This window comes from Vidua chalybeata, chromosome 1, assembly GCF_026979565.1.
Source record: "Vidua chalybeata isolate OUT-0048 chromosome 1, bVidCha1 merged haplotype, whole genome shotgun sequence".
Classification (NCBI taxonomy): Eukaryota; Metazoa; Chordata; class Aves; order Passeriformes; family Viduidae; genus Vidua; species Vidua chalybeata.
In genome coordinates, this window is record NC_071530.1 from 134662169 (window position 1) to 134685667 (window position 23499).

General features: G+C 35.6%; 1 protein-coding gene across 6 annotated transcripts in view; it reads left to right on the forward strand.

Annotated features, from left to right (window-relative positions):
* Positions 1 to 23499, forward strand: part of OXR1 (oxidation resistance 1) — a 138406-nt gene that overhangs the window by 86275 nt on the left and 28632 nt on the right. For all 6 annotated transcript variants that reach the window (XM_053947733.1, XM_053948499.1, XM_053950064.1 and 3 more), the window contains 5 exons: positions 1898 to 2050; positions 10388 to 10572; positions 13805 to 14589; positions 18170 to 18338; positions 21414 to 21576. In XM_053947733.1, the coding sequence (XP_053803708.1) occupies positions 1898 to 2050; positions 10388 to 10572; positions 13805 to 14589; positions 18170 to 18338; positions 21414 to 21576 (1455 nt within the window). The remainder of the gene's footprint in view (positions 1 to 1897; positions 2051 to 10387; positions 10573 to 13804; positions 14590 to 18169; positions 18339 to 21413; positions 21577 to 23499) is intronic.

Sequence of the window (23499 nt, forward strand, 5' to 3'; positions counted from 1 at the left end):
TTCCTCTGCTTATATAATGTAAAGGAGTCTTCTCTCAGCTCTGGACAATAGAATCAGTGCTTTCTTGTTACAAATTTAATAAGAAGGCTAACAAATATCCGAATGTCTGCTCAGTCAAAAATAAACTGGCATGTTCTATTCTTGTTCTTTTGTTGTATCGAAAATTGGAGTAGCTTACCACAGCCATGTGGCTAGATACAACCAGCATGTGGCTGATATAAAACCTGCATAACTCTTTGTTAAAACTGGGGGGCTTTTGGTAGGTTTTTTTGGTTGGCTTTTTGTTTTGTTTTAATTTTGTGACACTTAAGCTAAGATTTCATTGTGTATTTCAATAATTTTGTTTCTGTCAGTAAGACTGTGTAAGAACTAGCTTAGATTTTGAAGTTTTTCTGGTGCTGCTGGGTTTTTGAAAGATTTCTTCATTCAGCAGTCTTAGGCACATATTTGAGAAGATCCTGCATGCTTTGCTACCTATAAAGCTTAAATTCCACTTCAAAATAATATGTAGTGACAAGGGCATCATCATTAAATTGGAAAGTACCATTGTGGTGATGCATCCCCCTGCCCCTCCCTTTCCCAGGCCATACTGAGACTGTGAGAAATAGCTGCCTTATTCTGAGTGGGCTTGGATATCAGCTGAGCACTTTCAGAGCCACTTGCTGAGTTATGTGTCACAAGAGTGACTCTGTAGTTTTCAGTAGGAAGGCATATGTAGAAGTAGAATTAATCTCCAGAAGGTTTGTTTCCCAATTATACCTTGATTAGCTTTTTCAGCAAAATTCAGTTTTGTGTTCTGTATATTGTTTTTGTTTCTTGGTTGATCTGTAATGGAGGTTGAAAGATGCTGGCAAAGACTAAAGTCGTGCCAGAGAGATAATGAACTGAAAACAGTTGTACATAATGTTCCTAGATATGATTAAAGGCATTTATCTGCAATCTGTACTAGTGAATAGGACTGAACAGGAAAGCAGAAAACCAAAGGGAACATGGGACTTCCTGTTTTCTAAAAATAGTAATATTTTATTAGTAACTAAAAATAGCAATTATGTATGAAATTGAAGCCTTTAGATGTGGATGAAGCTCCAAAACAGGATTTCTATGCCTATAAAATAGACTTTGGTGAAGTCTGTCTGTTTGTTCGAAAACAATTTTTTTTGTTGTCTGTCCTGTCCCTGGTAGGGTTCTCCATGTTCATTACTTAGTTGGATATACTGGTAGATAGTGAGGTAGATAACTCTGTTATCTTGCTGGGGAAGTCATGAAGGCAATCCTCTGAAAGTTAAATCCAGGCATGTGAATGACAGAGATGGTTGGAAACAACCAGAGAGAACTTACCAAGGCTATATCATACCTGACAAAACTGATTGCTTTCTGTGAGGAAATGACAAGCTCAACAGATGAGGAAAGGTATGTTTGTTACCCTGACTGGAGCCACGCCCTTGACACTGTTCCAAAGCAGCCCAGTTAAAATACTGGAAAAATGTGAACTGAATGGGTAGACTAAAAAATGGGCCAGAAAAATTGCCAGGATGATTGTGTTCAAACTTATTCAGTATTTGTGTATGTGATTTTTTTCTTTTTTTTAATCTTTTGTAGAATTGTAGAATAGGTTGGGTTGGAAGGGGCCGTAAAGATATCCAGTTTCAACCCCTCTGTCACAGGCAGGGACACCTTCCACTAGACCAGATTACTCATACTCCATCCAGCCTGACCTTGAACACTGTTTGCTGTGTTGGCGGTCAGTTTCAAATCCTTGAGTCCCTGTTGGGGCAGTTCTTTTATAATCTGCCCATCAATGATCTGACTGGTCCAATTACACAGCAGAAAATCTCCAGAAGTTGATATTGAAAAAAACAAGTTGCTAAGTTCTTTGTTTCTTTATATTTCCTTTCAGGATTCAGATGGAGTCCAACAGAAGGAGTCAGCTGTCTCGCCAGCACATGCATGTGTTCGTCCTTCAAGAGTGGTATCATCCACCTCTGAAGAGGAGGAAGCATTTACAGAGAAATTTCTAAAAATTAATTGCAAGTACATCACTAATGGCAAGGTACTGAAACATTCAGGCTTTACTGTTACTGTATAGGATCTAATAATAAAGCATGTTTAAAGTATAAACATAGAATAGCCTTTAGTCAGGGATGAATAGATGAAATCAACTCACATGCCTACATCTGTATAAATATATTAATTTTTTTACTCACTGTTTCCTTTGGGTTCTCCAGGCCTCTTGTTCAGGACATGATTGGTGCAAGCAGTTGATACGTGACAGACATCCCCGATGCCATACTGTTACATAATTCTTGTATGTTGAGGGCCTGAGGTCTGTTCCTTATGTTAGTATCTCTCATAGGTAATTTTCTTTACTTGCAGTGAACAAAAACATGCCTTAAACTGTATTAGAAAATACATAGTTGTGTTGCTTTGCTTGCTTTTTTTTTAAAAGCAGAACAGTGAGAGCAGAATAAACCTCTGATTTTGCAAACAAGTTCCGTGTTTTTCACCATTTGGTTTGATGTGGTATGGTAGAAACCTTGATTTTTTTTTTCTTTGACACAGTTACAGTTCTCTCAATAGCATCATTACACAAAATGCCTTCAAGTTAGTGACACTTAATTAAACTCTGTTTAGCGCATAAGTGCACAAGTCTTGCACAGACTTCTAGGGACTGAGATAAAGTGTTTTGCCATTATTTCAGAGCACTTTACCAAAAATCAAAAGGTATTGCTCCCCTACTTCACAGAAAAATTACTATTAGACACTTTATCTATGAAAAATGCTTTCACTCAATGAATGCAATAAAATTCAAAGTACTTGTAATACTTTCTCCTTTGCCTGAACTTTAGATGTGTATGTAGAAATACTGCTGTTTCTGTTTTGTTCAGCAATAGGTTTGCAGATAAGGTACACTAATAGTAAACAGATTAATAAGAATCTCCTAAAACTGCAATTTTAGGTTTTTTTGGCTGATGGGGAAAGGATTGCAAATCTGTGTGTCTAGGCTTGAAGCCTTTTGACAATATATGTATATTGACAAAAGCTACTTGTTAGGAGTTGGTGAGGCAAGTACTGGAACAGCTTTGGTTTTTACTTTGTTCTACTTTGCAGGTAATTTTTTTCACTCATTGCGTTCTGCCTGTGGGTGACTTTTTTTAGGTTAATCCTAGGCACATCCTTATTTATCAGTTTTAAGTGCTGTTATGCAGAGGAATTGAGACATGTGAGCCTTTGTTAGAAATTTGATGTACTGGAAAAAAAAATCTGGAGTTAAAATTTACAGCATGTTATTTATGTGCTGTATTTTCTCCTCAGAATATTACAGGGAGTATTAATGGTCTTTGACTTTCAGCATTACAGCCTATTTTCGAAGAGTTTCAGGGAGAATTCTGTTTCTAAAAAGTTCTATAACCCACTGCACTGTCTATGAATACTTGGGGAGGTGGGTGGGAGAAAAATGAATACTGACTTGCTCAGATTTGAGTGCCAGATCTTGTAGGTTAGCGTGTAATTTAGACTTTGTGCCACATCTGGTAAGAATGTCCTCTTGAATGTTGTCTTGCCTCTCCTTGATAAATTTTCTTATGATGCAGGATGATAAACTTGTAAAAGTTTCCTGGAGAAAGCTTAAAAGATTGATCCTTTGCTTTCTGCCCTGAAAGTGATTTTTGAATCTCATAGTTATCCATTCTTTAGGGCTTCCGCTGTGGAGTGTGTCATCACTGTGACTGCTACTTGTAGACTGAAATCTAGTGAAAGCCTATTTTTCAGTGCCTATGCATAAGGGCTTTCATTAGGGTAAGATTGTCTCATTTCTCACTTTTTTAGACTGCTTATTCTGTATATGGTTGGAGTTGCATTTAGTCACACTTGTGACTTTCTGGACAAGCACAGAGGAATTCTCTGAGGAGCAGTGTTTGGAACCTGGAATGCTTGCTGTGTTCATTTCACTTGCTCCATGTTAACTGGTTATGGCTACTGATAGAGGCAGGGTGCTGAGCACAGTAAGAGACAGGGTCATGTGAATATTCTGTACAGATAAAAAAAATCAGTGTGACCAGTGTGCTACAGTCACACCTTGACTCGCTGCTTACTGTGAACATAGGTGTGCCCTGTCTTACAGCTGCACTGTTGGCTTCTGCTGTAGAAAAGTGCTGCTCTGGGTTTTTTTCATTCTCTGCACTGTTCCTTGAGCGGAAAGAAACTTTAAAAACTTTTAAAAGTTTTTAAAAGTATATTAAAAAGTTTGCTTGATGGTAACTGGAATTGGTAAGGGAAGTTTGGAATTCTTTATTATTTTTGCTAACTTACTTAACTGTTTTGAAATGTAATAGGTAAGGGAAAATTACTAATACTCAGGCTTGAAAAAACTCAAACCACTGACCTGGAAATTAAAGCACAGAAAATACACATTTATCGTTCATTAAGTGAAAAGTAGGACATTAATGTGGTTCAAAACTTATACAAGAAACAAAATATAAATGTTATTTTCATTATGAAAGCTTCATAAATCATAAATTACAGTTTTTATTCAACCTTGTGTGTTCAAGAATATAATGGAATTATTTAGAGAACTTATCTTTGAAAAATTCTTGTTAGGAGTCCTTTCAAACTTTCTTAGAACTGTTTTACTGAACTGCTTAATCTTAATGTGTGGGCTCACAAGTGTGATAGTTTGGCTCTAAACCTCCCCTTATAATGATTGTTCAGATTTCCATCTCAGGTATTGCATGGGAATTAGAGCTTCCATTTCCTGAGGTGTAAGGAATTTTAATGGTAAGAAGACTGATTCAGAACTGAATGTCTGCATGTGCAGTTTAGTCTACTTTCAATGTGTATGTTTTTATGTATCTGGATTAATATTTTCTGGACCAGCTTTAAGATTCAAGGGATCGATTTTTTTTTTTTTTTTTAATAACCTAGAATTTCCACATGCTTTTTAGCAAGAGTGTGGCTTAGCATTTCTCTTGGAGGATCTTAAATCTGAACGTCACCTGGACAGAATTTTATTTCATGTCTTTAAAATCTATTGCGCACAGGAAACTTGACTTCTGCAAGTGCTATTTTGGGGAGTTTTGTTCCAGAACCAGAACTTCCTGTAACAGTATTATGTTGAACTACTTAGTAGCTACATGCAGAGCCTAATTTGTATTTAATTTTCATAGACAGTATTTTTTTCTCTCAAAAACTTAGTAATTATGGTCCAAGAGAAACAAGCTATTGGTTATTTTGTGGAGGATGCCCTAAAAAGCTGTTTCCCAAGGTTCTGTAGCAACAATTGAGCTGTTTATAGATATTCATTTTAAAAATTATTTTTCCCAAGGGCTAGAAAATTAGGAGATTAGAGCAAACATCAGTGTACTGGAGTCATGTAGCAGTTGGTAGTGTGCATGCCATTGTCCAGTGTTTTTACTTGAGCTTGCGCTCGGATTTGCAGATCTCTTAATAGCAACAATGTTCAAACAACATAATTCAAATAATATTCAATTAAAATTCAATTCAAATAATATTCAATTAAAAATTCAACATAATTTGAATAATTCTTGTGGCTATTTTTAAAAAATGAATTAGTAAAAAAAATAAGTGAAAAAGCTGTTTCTGAAATGTTAAGTGAGTATTTGATTTATTTTAAAGGGATCTGGGCTGAAGACCCAACTTAGTAGCCCATAAAGGAGAAGCTGGGTTCATCTTTTCTTAATATTGGTAGACAAAGGCATAGAAAGGGCTTTGTTTTTCATAAATAAACCCCCATGATATTCTTCATTTTGAAGAAGATATTCACACTGAAAATATTTTCAGTAATTCAGCTGAATTCAGAGGTCAGAGAAGGAGCTTGAAGACTTGCTCCCTGCTCCAAGAGCAAGGAATTGAGGAGATTATATATGGGGAGCAGACTAGGCTCTCAGTTGTCTTTGGTGCTTGTAAGATAGCAAGGGAGGTTAGCTTGTTGGAAGTAACTTACCAAGAGCAGCATTACAGAATCATTTCGGTTGGAAAACACCTCCGAGGTCATGTCCAGTCTTTCCCTGATCCACCACGTTGTCGATTAGAACATGGCACTGAGTGCCACATCCAGTCATTACTTGAACCTCCTGGAATGGTGGCACCACCACCTCACTAGGTAGCCCATTCCAATGCTTAATAATCCTTTTTGTGAAGAAATTCCTCTTGATGCCCAACGTAAACCTCCTCTGGTGCACCTTGAGGCCATTTCTTCTTGTCCTGTCCCTGGTTGCCTGGGAGAAGAGGCCAATGCCCACCTGGCTACAATCTCTTCTTACACAGTTTTAGAGAGTAATAAGGTCCCTCCTGAACTTCCTCTTCTCCAGACTGAACAAGCCCAGCTCCCTCTGCTGTTGCTCACAGGACTTAATCTCTAGACCATTCACCAGCTCAACTGGCCTATTGTGAACTTGCTCCAGCACCTCGATGTGCTTCCTGAATTGAGGGATCCAGAACTGAACACAGTATTTGACATGTGGCCTCACTAGTGCTGAGTACAGAGTGACAATCACTGCCCTGGTCCTGCCAGCCACACTATTGATACAGAGATACTCTAGGGTATTTCCTGGTGCCACTGTTATTACCCATTCCTGGGTATTTTATGAGATGACTGTGACATCTGTTGCCATAGTGCAAAAATTTATATGAGTAACCAGAAAAGTTGTTTTAGAACCTTAAATGAGCGCCTGATACTACAGGACTCTAGAGTTCATCATTGCATACTCCGATACAATAGTTCTGGAGTATATGTATTTTAGGAATGCTAACAGAGAAATCTGTCTCATCCTTCATTTCCAACAAGGAAATGAAGTTTCCAGTATTTCCTTTAAAGAACAGATGTGATTTTTTTCTTGACTTATGCGAAGCTTTGGTGTTAACTCTCAAAGGCAGGAGTTGCTGCAGTTTTCATCTCTCAGGGAAGACTAGCATAATGCAATGAGCAGCTCTTAAGCAGTTGGCTAAAGGCTTGTGTGCTCCCACTTGTATGTTTTGTTCTGATGTTCTTTTTTCCTCCCAGAATCAATAGCACTTGGTTTCTGTCCATGCTAGAAACATCTATTGAGTAATAGGTTTTAAGGAAGCTTTTACTCCTGCAAACAAGGTAGTAAAGACAGAAGGTATTTCTCCTGTAAGAGTCATAGAAATTTTAAGAGAAAGTGTCAGAAATATTGGCATGTCTGAAAAAGAGTAACTAAAATGTGCAGCCAAACAAATGTTTCTTTATCTGGCTCTTACCTGAGCATTGCTTAGCTACCTGGGTTACATTCAGTGATCCTTGGAGGAAATAATGAAAAGTAATGCTAATTAGTATATTATTAGGAATTTAATTTTTATTAATTTGGGGCAGCAGTTCTTCTCTAGAAAAGTATCCTGAAGTGTTCAACTAGAAACTGTGGACCATGTCTAGTAACTTGTGAAACAGAAGTGTTGCATTATTTTTTTTAAATAGATAAAAATGAAATAGGTCATCTGTTGTTAAGGTGCTATAAATCCATTGTTTTCAAGATACCTGTATAATCTTTCACTTCTTATAGTAATTGCAGGTGAAGTGTTTGATGAGCCACTTTGTCAAATCCAGATAAAAGTCTGCTAGGTCTGAGTGTTTAATTCTCAATTTCTATAGCTGTAGTAAATTTTACATGAAAATACACTTTCCAGTTAATTTTCATGTTGAATGTCTGCCTACCTATTGTTGTTGAGGAATTCTTCTAAGGTCAATATAAGCTTTTATTATTTCTAGCTGTGTCTTTGAGGCTCTAGAGGTAGGCTTTAATCCTTAATTCCATATGTGCTAAGGCCATGTCAAGGTACCAGTTTGGGAATCTTTGCCATTAGATGGGTCATTGTCAGTCATTCTGTAGGAATCTTCTGTTTACAATAGAAGGTCTCTTAAACTTGTTTTTCTTATATAGTGAGTAGTCTTGCACATGAACAGATTTTTGTCCTTGATATGATGGTATTTCCTTAAGATACTAACAAGCCTGGCTTATGGGCTTTGGGAGGGGTAAGTTGTTGTTTTCTGAACTGCTAAAACTGAGTGTGAGGCAAGACAACTGAAATGAGTGGTTGATGTGTAACTGGTTCTTCATACAAGTTACTCTGATGATGACTCTCTAATATTCAGATAAGCTTTTTCCTTTAATCAATTTTTGGCCTGTGCTGTCAGCTGAAGCAGTTGCTTCAGTGCTCTAGAAAGCAAGTTATAAAGTATTGGACCTTGTTGACATGAATGATATCTTAGTTGGGACAGTGCACCCCTTGACAGAAAAATATCATCTCTTTATTGCCTCAAAAGCTTTAGCACTTCCTGTGTACTTAATTTATCAAGGAAGGTTCATGAGCTAGTGGACAAATAAAGACAATATTATTCTGGAAATTGAGAGCTTTCTAATGAACTCAATTACTGTTTTTTTTTTTTTTTTCTACTGAGTAATACATTTGTGGAAGTTGGTATTGAACACTTAAATCCTTCAGATAGAGCAGTCATACAGTCTTAACATCTTCAGCCTGGCTATTTTGAAGATCCACATGCAGTATTTGGGTAGTGAAAGAATATAATAGGATATTTTGGTTGGAAGGGACCTACAATGATCATCTATTCCAACTGCCATCAAGACTATGACAATTTCTGGGTCAGATCTAGAGAGTATTAATAAAATTCCATTTTCATGACCATTAATGAAAGAGCTCAGATGTAGAAAAGCTGTTGCTTTTTTGTTTTAATTATGTACTGAATTTACAGAAGTTATATTTGTTTAAAGAGAAGCAGTTGTTCTTCTGAGTAGACTCATTGACTTCTGCAGTCATATTGAATTTGTTTTCTTGACTACAATAGATATAACAAAATGTAGACTTCTCTGGATAGTTGTCCTCTTGGAGGACAGCCTTGAAAGTCTATTTCCACAGTATAGCGCTAGGAAAGAAATGCCCGTAACAATCTTGTTTTGGTACTTTAAACACCTTGGAAATATGTAGATGTCTTCTGCTGACGTCAAAGTCTTCAGCACAAGTGTTGCACTCTAAAAGATTTATATGAAATCTGATTAAACACTGAACAACTAAAAGACTCAAGTACAGATGCTTGGGCTGCTTTTGAGACATGTCTTCATTTTTCTGTACTAGAAATAGCATTGGTCATTGTTGAGACTTGAATAACACTTTTGTTTTGGTTGGGGTTTTTTTATAACTTGCACAGTTCTTTGTACTACTTGTCGTCTTTGTATTCCTACTGTGAAGGTCATCAACCATCACCTGGGAAGAAAATTTCTTGAGTTTGGAGGAACTGTTATCTGTGTTTGTGCTCTGCTAACGTCTTCTTGAAACAAAATTGAAAACAATCTCCAATACACACTCTTTATAATAGCTGTGAATGTTTTATCAGTAAGATAAATATTTGATTCCTTCAACAGCTCGTGAACTGAGTTCTTGCATGAAAGTTTGGAATGTCTGACCAGATTTGTAAAGTGTTTAGGAGTCAAGATCTGTAACTGAAGTATTCCTGTCACTCTACTTAAAGCTAGGTTTTCTCCAGTTCGTAGTTGCAGCTCAAACTGTACTGTTCCAACAGTTAAATGAATTTCTGTAGCAGGCAATTGCTGTTTGCACGTGTTGCTAACTTTTTTTGTTCAAAAAAAGTTCAACATATTGTAAGCTAACTGTTTTTATACTTATATTGTATAAGAACCCTACAATTCATAGTATGAATATCAGTCTCAAAATTTTTCATAGTTAAAGTTTAAACTCTACTTGCAGTCATGTACTGCAGCAGTACAATTGTGATTAAAACCATCCAAAGTTTCATCTTTAATAATCTTGAGTATTTTTTATTCTAATTTCATTCTATAAATGCATTTGTCCCATCAGTCAATGTGTCCATTAAGTTAGAAGGACTTGTATCAGCCTCTCTGTTACTTTTGTGTAAAATAAATTAAGATAATGATAGGTTTTTAGGGTCTCTCTAAATAAATACTAGTAAGTGAGAGAGAAGAGTTAAGAGTCAAGTTTCAGACAACAATTGCTTTCAGACCTACCAATTAAGCCCAGTGGTTATCTGGGAAGGATGTCTCCTTATCTCAGAGGAGCTGTTTAGTGTATTCTCCAGTGTGTAAGGTTTCTCTTACTTTACTAAAACCAGTGATTGCTTAGTTGTGAGGAATAAAACTATTTTCTTTTGGGAAAGCAGGTGGTATTAATTTTCTTCCCCAGAAAAAGTTACAGTTTCTTGTCTTTAACAGTGACTTAGTAACATAACAGGTTGCTTAAATATAAATTTAAAATGGCTTTATTTAAAAAGAAAAAAATAAAAAACCTTTTTCCTAATGAAGAATGAAGAATAAACTGGAATTTGAAGGAGAAAAATTACCACTTCTTTTCCCTCTCATTTTAGGGTACGGTCAATGGTGTGCTGCTAGTGACGCCAAATAATATAATGTTTGATCCTCATAAAATGGATCCTCTGGTCCAAGAGAATGGCTGTGAAGAATATGGCATCATGTGTCCAATGGAAGAAGTGATGTCAGCTGCTCTGTATAAGGAAATTGTGGACAGCAAAATTAAGGAGTCATTAAGCATGTAAGATAGAACAGTATTTGTAAAGCTTTGAGTAAATCTGAACTGTAGCCACATTGTTGACCATATAAAACTAGCAAACCAGCATTTTCCTTCTTTTTCTTGTTAGGAAAGGATATCAAAGATTGGCTTGGAAAGATCCTATAGAAAGTTTGCTTTACCTTCAGTTCTCACATCATATATATGATACAGGATAAATCATCTTCTATATACATGGATTCTAATTTCCTCCAGTAATCTCTTATAAAGATCTGTGGTACCACATCATTTCCTCTGCCCCTTCCCCACTATGGAAACAGTAATAGATGCTGTTTGGTTTTTCAGTAATTTAAAAACTCGTGTTCACAATAAGAAAGTGCAGCTTTGACAATTTTAGGAATAAATTTTCATTGTTTGGCATTTCTCATTTGCTTCTCAATCTTGTTGCTCTGACAAATTATTTAAACTCATTTTCTAATATTTGTATAAATTATCATGGGCATAGGAGTATATTTTTCTCCCTTTATGGCTAGGGGAGGAACTGCATATTCACCTTTAGGTGTAGTCTTTTTTTGGAGTAAACAGTGAATTTGGATTGGTGAGGTCTAAGCACTGGTGTTTAGTGCAGCAGATATTTAAAATCAACTTTAAAGAGCATTATGAGAAATCTTTGTTCTGTTCTCTCTGGTTTTTTTATGCTGAGCTTTTATATTGTCATCAGAAAAAGATAAATGCTGTCTTGAAATCCAAAAAGGATTAAAAAATAAATCATGCCACCTTTACCTGTTGCAGCCCATAAAGCACAAACATTTGCAGACTGCCTCAGTTGTTGAGCTGCAGTGAAGTGGGCATCTTTAACCAAGAGAGTGTAAAGCTGTTTCCTTGATATGTAACACTGTACCCTACATAAATAGTTGCATTTTTTTAGATACTCAGTAACTCTTCAAAATACCCTCTTCCAGTTCATCTAGGTAGTACCCTAAGCACATCTTTCTTGATAATCTTAACAATATGGACACTCACAAGTAGTAAGTTGCCTCATATCATTTATGAGCTCAGTTTTGGCGTAAACCTGGGAATGAACGGTTATCTTAGCATGGTCTTGTTTGCTCTCCAATGTCATGTGTCTGTTGAAAGGGCAACTGAAATACATGTTGCTACAGTAGTACTTTTGGGGCTTTTGATGTAGAATGATGATGCCTTCAGCATAATTTCTTTCTGGAAGTTTCTTTTTCCAGACTGAGTTTTAAAACGTAGCTCACAGTTCCTATTTCAATTGATACACAGTGGAACGAATTAGATAACTCTATGCTTGAATCATGTTATTGCAGTTGGAAAGCAAGTATTTTTCTAAAATGCTTAGTTTGTTAATGATGCCACTGATTTTTGTGCTTCTGTAGTACATGCATTTTACATGCATCTTTTGTTTATAATATGAATGCATATGGAATGAAAATGTGTCTGCTAATGAAAGGTCATACTCTGCATTCAGAGGCCTGTATGCCCAATTTGGTTTATCTTTCTTGTCAGCTGTATAAACTAGTGGATGGAGCACTAGCTGCTAGCATTTTCTTCAGTCCCTGTACTTTTGTGCCTTAGCTAAATATGAGGCATATTTGTAAATTTGGGGTAAAACAGAAATCAAATCTTTAATGTCTAAACAGAAGTCCTAACAGCTTCAGCTAGATCTGACAAGACCCATATGTCTTGAGGTATTTGACACTTAAATCATGTTTTCTCACTGTTTTTTTCCCTACATATTATATTCCACTGTTGTAGTTAACCTTCTTCCATTCTCTCAATTTTTCCAGCTGTCAAACCTGCTTAAACTTGGGAAAGCAATCTTATTTTTAGTATTCAGATTGTTGATATGGAAAATGGTCATAAGCCCAATGGATGTTTTGGTTCTTAAAACTAAAATTTCGTGTTGTATGGTTTCTATATGTGAGCCACAATCTATGCTTAAACTGGACAGAAATGTCTGACCGCAGGCAGATGTTTTACAGATTTCATGAACCTTACATTGTGCGTAATCCTGCAAATTTAAAGAAATGGCCTAGTCTAATAGGTAATGAATTCAAAAGCTGAATCCACATGCTTTGTAAGCAAAATCATGCAGTCAGCTAAAGCTTAGTACAAGTTTCATGTAAACACTTAGATAGGAGGGTGCATATGCTTTGCAAACAGCCTGAATTTTAGCAGCATCTCAGTAATATGATGTAACTGATTATCAAGTTTTGTGAGACTTGTGGAGTGAATTTATTGTCCTTCAAAAGAGAGATTAATGTACAAGCATCTTAACAGCATTTAGTACTAGGTAATCGAAGAGTTGGTGTGCTTCTGATAGCCAAGAAGTTGACAGAGAGCTCTAGTCAAGAGTAAGTTTAAATATGAGAATTTTTTGTGATGGCTGTGTACCGCCCAGGTGTTTTTTGACAACAGGGAAAAGCTTGAGCATGTTCATAGTACCTTTCTAGCCTTCCTTTTCCAAAAGTCATAGAATTTCTAGTCAGTTTGTTTTGAAAGGCAGGTTTAAGCAAGATTATTTCCTCTGGGTAAAATAAATTTTTATGCTTGCTTTTTTTTTTTTTTTTTTTACACTATTTATCAGCATCTTCAGTAGTGTCAAGTAGTTTGGGTTTTATTTCCCCAAACAGTGGTATCCTCAAAGTTAAGTACCTGCTGAAGACACTAAACACTGTTTCAGGTATTTTCTATGGGCAGAATAGTGAGATATACTTTGATGGTTCCTACTGTTCTGCATTTACTGGCTTTGATATCTGAGGTTAGACCAGATGATTTCTGCCATTCATGTCTTACATGTGAGCTAGGTGTCAGCCTCCTTGTAGGGTGGGGCATGTCTGTACAACTGTACTGATTGCTTGGGGAGACAAAACCTAAAAAACTGTGGATGATTTTTACCTTTAGAGATTATGGGTTTGTGTAGCTTTTTGTTGGTTTTACTTTGGTTTTTTATTTTATTTTTACACTTTAAGTGCTTCTCATAATCTTGTTAGTTTCATAGGAGAGTTTCTTGTGAAAGTAATGTCATGAACTTGGGAAGTTCCAGCTATGTTGTGCTGGCAAAAGGTCAGCCACGTTTACCATGATGGTATCACATTTTATGCTTGTTTATTACTAATGCTCTGGATTAAGTTGAAATTGTGTTTGTTTTAAGAGCTTGAACGATGCAGTGAAGAAAAGAGCTTCACTAACAAGGTACCTGTTATAACAACATTCTTATTTTGCTCAACAGAGATGTAGAGCAGCTGTCAGTAAGGGAACTTGGCCATTCCAAGAAAGCTGCAAAGAGCAATACAGATGACATGGATTCCAAGGTTCGGGACACGGGCAATGACAGTGCTAGCACTGCCCCAAGAAGCACAGAGGAGTCTCTTTCAGAAGATGTGTTCACAGAATCAGAACTTTCTCCAATACGTGAGGAACTTGTTTCCTCAGATGAGCTTCGACAAGATAAATCTTCTGGAGCATCATCAGAATCTGTCCAAACAATAAACCAGACTAGTGCTGAATGTTTAACAGTCATTTCAGAATCCAATGAAGCTGCCAGTGACTTAAAGCCCAGTGCCGAAATGGTTGTAGGTGTTAAACAGTTTGGTACCCACTTAAGTTCAGAAAGTGCTAAAATGTCTGTAAAAGGGGGACAAGAACCTGGTGAAAATACTGCAGATATCCTCCAGCAGTCTTTGCAAAGATCACAGGGTAGTGAGGAGCACAGCAAGGAGACAGAAGTGGGTAAGAATCAGGATTCCTCACTAGGAAAAAAAGCAGATAATGAGATGGAAGAGGAATGTCCAGGTTGTGAAGGTACCACAGACTCTCAAAAGAAAGAGACACCTAGCAAAGGAAAAGTAGTGGGAGAGCCAAGTCAAGACTCAGAGGCAGAAGTTGAAGAACTCCGCAAGCTCTGGAAGACCCACACTATGCAACAAACAAAACAACAAAGAGAAAACATGCATCAGGATTCACAAAAAGAAATCAGTCAGAAAGCTGTGTCTGCAGGAGATGGGCGGTTAGAAGGTGAGTCAGTAGGTATTCATGGGTACAGTATTTACCTTCAGATTTAAAATATATCATCCTCCAGTTTAATGGAAATTCTGGATTTTTTTCATTCTGTACAACATATCTCTTCATGTGCCGGTTATATTTCTTATTGGCTTGAAGATACTCCAAAGTTAAACTTTACATAATTTTTGGAGAAAATATTTGATGCTTTCAGAATGCTGTTTCACTTGCATCTTGTCTTACTTTGATGCTGACTAGAACAAGGTTAAGCATCCAAAAAGCCTGATTCAGGAAAAATAAGGGCTAGATTTTAGGAAACTAGTACTGTGGATACAGTGAACAGCTAGGTTTTATTTCTTGAGTACCTTGATTCTTCTGCAAAGATCAGGATCCTGGGATTATTAGTTGGAAGTTACCCTTAAAGTCTGTTCAAGTTTTTATCATACAGAAATATGCTGTGCCTTTAAACAACTTAAATATGCTTCTGGATGAATTTGAATTTGCTTTCTAAAAAAATCACAAGTTACTTTCTCATGTCTTCCCATCTTACTAATGGAGATAACCGAACTATTTGTTTTAATTGTGCAATATTTGGGTAACTAGATAAGGCTCTGTTAGTGTGTGACAGGCATTAAAGGTAAGTGAAGTGCATTTAAAGGTTAAATTCATTATATTAATTATTAAAGTTGAAATTATATTGAATAGAAGTACATTCTTTGGTTAACTGAAGTTCATCTACACTTTTTTTTTTGGTTGGTTGGGTTGGGGTTTTTTTCTTTTAAGGAAGTAACTGAATTTTGAAATTTGAAGCAGATGAATACTTGCATCATTCTGTGATAAATTTGGTTTTTATGCTGTAAATATTAGAAGTATTTCTAATACTTCTGGCTACTTTCTAATATACTTACTAGTACTACTTTCTAATACCTCTGGCAGATGTCAGCTAGCAGTAGTTGCTGATTGTAACTTTAAAAAAATTCAGGTACTAAGTCTTCTTTGGCACAGTTGCTGTTTTTCTTACAAATTAATATTTGTAACTCAGTTGCATTAAATGCCTTAATTTTGGTTTTTTTGTAAGATTGTATCATTGACTAACTGCGGGTTGTTTGTGTGTTATGTGATATGTATATTTGCAGAGTAAATATATATATAACCAAAAAAGTGTCTGCATACAGTCCTACAGAAGAGCGCTGGCTAGAAACCTTATATACACATAGTGCTGCTGCCTCACTCCAGGCTGATGGGCTAAAGTACAAAGAAAAAAACACGAAAAGCACAAGATGCCTCTTGGAGATTTGGACCAATTCAGTCCAACTTAAGCAGGAATTACTACAGCTCTTATTCTTGCATGTTGTATTAGCAGAATGCAAATAAATGAATAAATTATGAAGTAATATTTCTCACCTTTGGTGAAGCTTCTAGGCATGATTAAACAGAACCAAGGTAAAAGCATAAATCTGATCTATAACTCTTGAAAATCATCAGACTGAATATGACATCTGTTAACAGTAGGTCACTAAAAACACCAGGTCATTTAAGATTTGAAATATAATAAATACTTTCAAGTACCCTTTCTCAAAATACAACTCTAAAGTAGTCATACTATGAGTTTTGGATCAATAACTTACCTAGATAGTCTTTTTGTCTCTTTCATATAGCAGGAGCTTAGTTGAATTTTTTCTCTTTTGTGGCAGCTTTTGAGAATTTAGGTTTTGAGAGCTATTGTTTTTTTGAACTTAGCAGAAGCTAGTTGTTTGAGTTTGGAATTAATGATCTAAATCTTTGTTCTGAATGTTGAGGTGATGCAATGCAAGTAGATACTTATGGGTAGACACATCAAGTTTAGAATAACTAAAAAAGTCTTGCTTGTATCTACTTTTATTTTTTTATTGCCCAAGCTTCTGTTTTTACAGACACCTTTGTTAACCACTGGACTGAAATAAAGCTAGATGTGGTTGATACTTTGGAGAAATTGTAACAATCTATAATTTTGTGTGTATATAAACAATTTAAAATCTCATTAATGATGACATGTCAAAATATTTGCTGCTTAGCTGAATATTGGCAGAGATTGAAAGGAAAGACAAGAAGCATGAGACAGTAGCCATTGCTGAAATCTTTTCTCATTAATTTAGTGTCAAATATACAACAAGATATTGGAGAACTCACAAAAAAAAGAAAGCATCTGAAATAGTCCTTTTGAGACTTGGAGCAGAGCTAAATTGTTTTTTATTTTTTTTATCAATCTGATAGCTGAAACCATAATCCCACTTACCTGAGCTCAGGGAAGTCCTAATGTGCTGCCTCTGAAGGACCAAAATCACAAATACCAAATCATTTGAAGAGTATTTATCTAACACTGCCACAGAGTTTGCATGCCAGTCCTATGAACCAGGCTTTTTTGTTTATTTTTATTTCTTTTTAGTGTTGTTTTTTTTTAATATGACAATTTACCTTTGCGTTTACACATTAATAAAATACTTCCAAATAATGCATGTTACTATGGCTAATTTACTATACTGTATGCTGCAGGTATAATTCTAAAATGTTGACTGAAAACATGACTAAAAATTAGGAGGCAAACATTTAAATAGTTACTAGAAAAAAAAATAGTATTTGAGGAACAGTGCTGTTCTAAACTTCATGGTGAAAATCTCATTAAGAAAATGTTTATAGAGCAAGAAGGTCTGTGCTTAGTGGATCTGTGGTCTGCATGGATGCTGAAGGAGAACTTCAGCTGTAAAGAAAAGATGTGTCCTGGGAAATTGAAACCTATCTGTATGTAGATGTAATACCAGAGCTAGGATAAACTTGTCATAACTGATCATAATAGCTCTTAAAATTACATTTTCCTTTCTTGCTTTAAAAAATTCTCTTGTGGCTGGAGGATTTGGCAAATATAGTAAAGAAACAATTTTAAGAAGGCTTCTTCTTTTACCTTGTGCTGACTTGACAATTTAGACCTTGAGAGTAATCACATAATTCTTTTAGTTCAATTCAATAAACAACCAAAGAGAAAAATCCTGTACAGCAACATCCAGTATACTTCATCCTGAGGTGGTGTTCATACCATTGAAATGTTTGATATAGCTAAAAAATTAAAATTTGTCTTAATCCTGTATCAATAGGGCCCATTTTCCCTTGTAAATTATAAGAAAATAACAAATAGCTCTGACACGTGTGAATCAAGTGTATTTAACAGAAGTCTTTTTTTAAAATACATATTTAACACAGTATCTTTTTCATATATGTGGGATAGCTGTTTAATAGTGGGAGGATGGTGATTCAGTGTTGAGAGTATGCATCAAGAATACTGTCTGAATACTTGCAAGCTTGGATGAAATGCTGTAACAGTGTGATCTGTAGTTGGAAGCAGAAATGAATGTTAGAATTTAGTGTGTTGTATTCTTAAGTTAATTCTGCTGTTGTGATTTTCATAACATAAAAGGGCAGATTATTATTACTGCTTATCTTACCCCATCTCCCATTACTTACTTACATAAATGTCTTATATCCCTCAATTGTCTAATATAATTAATGATTTTGTTAAGCTCTTTAGTACATTGTGGACAGCTTACTTTGTCTTTATTAATAGGTTCTTCTGTTGCGAAAGAAAAAAGACGACATCGATCTCACAAGTTTCTGTGTCTCAGGGTTGGAAAACCCATGAGAAAAACATTTGTTTCTCAAGCAAGTGCAACAATGCAGCAGTATGCACAAAGGGACAAAAAACATGAGTACTGGTTTGCTGTTCCACAAGAAAGGTAAGACAGAGATAAATTGTAAAAAATCAGCAATTGCCAGTAGGTGTTTGAGCTTTTTATTTTTTCTGCACTATTCAAAATTTTGCAGTGACTGTATCTCTCTAACCACAAAAAAGGGTCAGCGTCTGAGGATGTTGATTGGCTTGTATTTGCCATTGGAGTACCTCATTACCTTACTGACATTTTACTGGTTTACTGGAGTTACTTGTAAGTTTGGCAAATAGTTTCTCATCATATTATTTAAGCTCTTGTTTGTAGCAAGTAAATAATGAAAGGAAGATTCAAGTCTGGTGGAGGAAGCTAAGTTTGTCATTATCTGTGCTTCCCATTATTTGGAAACTTTCTAAAAATCCTCTTGTAGTTCAGAAGAGCTAGCTGGGGTTCCTTTGTCTTATCTTTGTATATGGAACACAAAACCTTTCCATGAACCAACTTAAGCATGTCTACTGGAAAAATAGCTAAATTGGTTGAACTCATTCAAATAAGACATGAGACTGTTCATGCTCACTCGCTGGTACAGTCTCGTATTCTGAAATGATCTTTACTGCTAGGAAACTGTAACTGCTTTTCAACCCAAGAGTGGTTTTTAGGGGTGGTACATACTTGTCAAAGAGTGAGGGGAAAAGAAAGAAACAAAAAACTGTCAGTTATCAGCTGGTATAAATACCTACCTGCCATGATCAAGTCACTTTTCCATCTTTTCTTTTGAGCTGAATGGCATAGAATGTCCAGTTGGGGCACTGCAGTTGAGGACAGATATGGATCAATTGGAGGGAGTCTAGAGGACAACAGCAAGACTATTTAATGCCTAGAAAGTGTAACATATAAAGAAAATTAGAAGTGGGGTTCTTTAATCTGAAGCAGAAGAGGTTGATTACAGAAATAAAATTCTTTTATACTGAAATTGGGTGCAACAAGAAAGGCAGTAGTCTTCTTTTTATGTCTGCTATGGATGGAAATGTGTGATGGACTGAAATTATGGCAAAGTATTATACTTATCCAACAGGTAGAACTGAGTCTATGGTAATGCATCACTAACCTGCTTTCAAACATCAACCCTGCTAGCTCTTAAGTGGTAGAGGGGACACAAAGTTTTGAGTCAAAGGTCTGTCCCACTAATTCTGCTGCTGTTAATCCTGTCTGGGCCAGGAGTTCTCTTGTGGTTACAGCTAACTCAAATCTGCTTGTTCTAGTAGTATCATATTTAATTTGAAAACAGATAGATGTTTCATATATGGCAATGATATCTAGATTAGTTGATTAAAATTATTACTGTCTCTTTGGCTCATTTTTTAATGTAGCAAGCACTTATCTCCAGCACAAAGCAGAATTGATCACCTATTTTGGAAGAAATGTTTCTTATTTTTCAGTCTGTACTGATATCCTTGGAAATTATTTTCATCTGTGGAGGGTCTCTCTCTAACTGAATGGAGTAGTATACTATCAGTATCAGTTCTTTATTCATTCAATGTGTGTCCTATGTTTTTTGTAAAGAAACAGCTATGTCCTCATAGTGGGGTGTTAATTTTCTTAATTTGGTGTTAATCTTGCTGAGTGCTAGTCTGCATAGATGAAAATACCTAGAGCCAATCCAGCTGTCTTTGTCACCGAGTAGTATGAAAGAGAGAAAAGCATTATTTCAGTGTTCTTACTCTCAAAGGAGCCAGTCTGGGAAGGAGTGTCTTACAGTTCCTCAAGCATCAAGTTTCATGTACTTTTTGTAACTACTATAATAATATATAACTCAAAGTTCTTGAAAAGTTAAAATCGGGACTTAAAAAAACTTTCATACTTGCATGACAACTTAAAATTGATGCCTCATTCAGTGCATGAAGAGTCTGCAGTTTCTTGGTTTTGACTGAAAGAACTTACCTAACCTTGTGCATCCAGAATATTTTATTATTTCCTATTGCCAGAGAAAGATTTACCCCTTTTTTTTCCCCCCTTTTATCACTGTTATTCAGGAACCTCAATCTTAACAAGGGTGATTCTGAATCACCCTTGTTAAGATTGATTATGAATAAGTCTGACCCTGTTCAGAGACTGTTACTGCATACCTGTGTGCAGCATTCTTTTGGGCAAAGGTGCATGAAAAATATAACTACACTTTTGAGAAACTTTGCAGTTCTGTATCTCTTCCTGTTCTTCAAGTGTTCAGTTTTTCAAGGATTATTAAGGAAGGGAGAAAAAAAGGCTCAAATATTATTCTTCATGCTAAGACAATACTCAGATAAAGCAAAACATCTCTGAAGAAAGACATAAGAAATATTCAAACTCTTGTAACCAGAGCCATGAAGATCTAGCTCCGACTCTTTTCTATGATCAAGGGATACTAGTGGATGCATTGCAAGTCCTTTTCCTGAGTGCTCTGTCTGTGCACCTGCAGCAAATACAGGATAAACTGACATCTGTTAGGATTGCAAATAACTGCCTCCTGTGAATTTGGGTGATTTTGCTCTTCTAAACTGGAGAACAGTGCCATTTGTGGCACATAACTTAAAAGGAGGTAACTTTGAATCTTGGTACTTACTGTAGCTTGGAGCTTATGATTTCATGATTCATATATATATGTGCATGCTTTCAGCAGTCTTCCCCCACATCTGTAGTACTTCCCACAATTTGTATAATTCTGATTGTCTTGGAAGTGGTCAGCTGTTCTTCAGGCATAGGGAAAACAGATGTGCAGGAATTTTTTAAATTCTAATTTTGTTTGGTTTTATGTAACTCTTTCTAAATAAGATGAAGAAGTCTTTATGTTTTATTTTGGCAGTAACTTCAGTTTTAAGCAGAGGTATCCAATGAGACAGAAGTGGTTGAAAGATCATACTTGTATGTGAAATCACAGCTAATCCATTGCCAACTTGTTTCCTGTTTTTTTTCTACAGAGTCAGCTTCATGTATTTAAAAAATAAAAAAAAAAACCCAAAGAACTAGCTAGTGTTTTTATTACATGTGTCTCTAATATCTAGTAAAATGTGAAATAGTATTTTTATTTTAACCTTAAATACTTAATATTATTAGACATCACAAACTTAGCTTATTTTTTTTTTCTGTGTCATAACTTGACTTTTCTAGGACAGATCACTTGTATGTCTTCTTTATCCAGTGGAGTCCAGAAATATATGCAGAAGATACTGGGGAGTCTCTTCGGGAACCTGGATTTATAGTGGTAAAAAAGAAGGAAGAGCCTGAAACTAGCGAAGAATCAAGTACTGAAGATGCTGCTAAAGAATGGGAGGTAAGGAAGAACAGTGTCAAAGATTTTTTTTTTTAATACACTCATAAGAATATATTAAAATAGTATTAAATATTTTCCAAGAGGGAAAAAAAAAAACACTTTATTAGTCTGGTTATCATGACCATGGCTGTTCAGTTTATGCCATCCTAATGCTTTACTCCAACATCAGATCAGGGCAACATTTCACAATTCCAAATCATTTTTGTGTGGAGCAAGTTGTAACTTAAAACTCCTAGGTAAAGGAATGTGAGTAGAGCAACAAAGTTGGAATTTTGGTGAAGCAGACTTAATTTTCAGTCTCATAAACTGACAGTTTTCTGATATTGATTATTCCTATATTTAGAGTGTTCAGTGTTTATTGGCAAGACTCTAAAAATGGACGGGACAGCAAAAGACGAAAAGAACAGCTATTAATGACATGCCTTTTCAATAATTTAGTAATTAATTTTGCAATTTTGACTTATTCATGCATTATAATGCTGTTGAGTGTATTTTAGAAATATATTGTAACTATTTATTTTCTCTTTAAATAATAAGCACATTTCGCTCATGTGACTCTGTGTCCACTGTGTTTCTATGGACACATCTTTACACGTCTACGTGGTTTTGTTTTGTAGTGTACATGCAGTTAAAGCACTTCCAGTCTTGTACATTCAAGTGTTGGTCAAAAGTTTGATGATTCTTGTCATATATATTGTAGAAGTATCCCATCAGCACTGTTTAATTTGAGTCTTGGGACAGCAATTGCAATCTCTGACTGTAAGATTTCTTTTGTTTTTCTTCCCCCTACCCCTACCCTGCAGTGTAACATGTTGAAATTAAGGAAGTCTACACTGTTTTATGTAGAGTGTAAAAGAAATTTTAAAGAACAGCAATAGTCTAACTACAGGTAGTAGTTTTCTGCTTAGCTACAAAACTCAGAACCATAGAACTCTGAATTCAAAGTTGAAATGTAGCTAGTTGAAGAATTAGGCTGTGGTTGCAAGACATTCCCTGCAACTCAGTGATTTCCCATGGTCCCATGGAGCAATTTTGCTTTGAGACATTGAAATTAGTATCATAAAAACTTGTCTTTTTAACTTTCATATTTTCAGCATATGTATTGCTTGAGTTTTTCCCAGCAGTGTATTTTGGTGTTAACACTTGCTCAAAGCCTTTATAGGTATTTGGTGGTTTAAAATTTGACCTTTTGGAGCATGGGTATCAGTGGATAGTGATCTACATTATGGTTTAAAAGCACAGTATATCTCTCTTTTAGTGAGCTCTTCAGTATTTGGCACCTTAATATAACTACAGAATAATTTTCACAGAATATAGTGAAAATGTTTTTTTCTTGATGGAATGTGGTAGATTTTAGAAACTATTTCTGAAAGTAATTGAGGCAGTAGAGTTTTTGCAAGTATTAAAATCTGTAAGTTATTTACCACAGAATGAGACCGCACCTTAAGCCTGTATTTGGGACTTCTCTGGAAACAGTCATAGGAAATATTTCAAAAATACTTAATACAATAATTTCTGTGTGTTATGTGAAATTGTCAAGCTTGGTTCTCTTAGTATTATCAAATAATAATTTTCTGGATTTACATGCTAATGTGATTAGTGAGATGGATAACTTTATAAAAAAGTGGTATAGAAATAGTACAAGAAATATGCTAATGTGGTCTTCTGTGCATTTTAATTTGTGTAAGGTGGCTTCCTATGACTGACTTTTAGCACAAATCTGAAAGCTCTTAAAAACCTTCTAATCAGAAATGTTTGACAGTACTGGATGGTTTGAGCTATCATTTCAGTGCCTTTTAACATATATGCTAGAAAATTAGAGAAAATATGGGGAATTGTAGATGTTGTTGTCACACTCATTATTTCCACTGAATTTCAGTCATTATTTTCAATCAATATACTTCCTTCAATGCAACAAGCTTT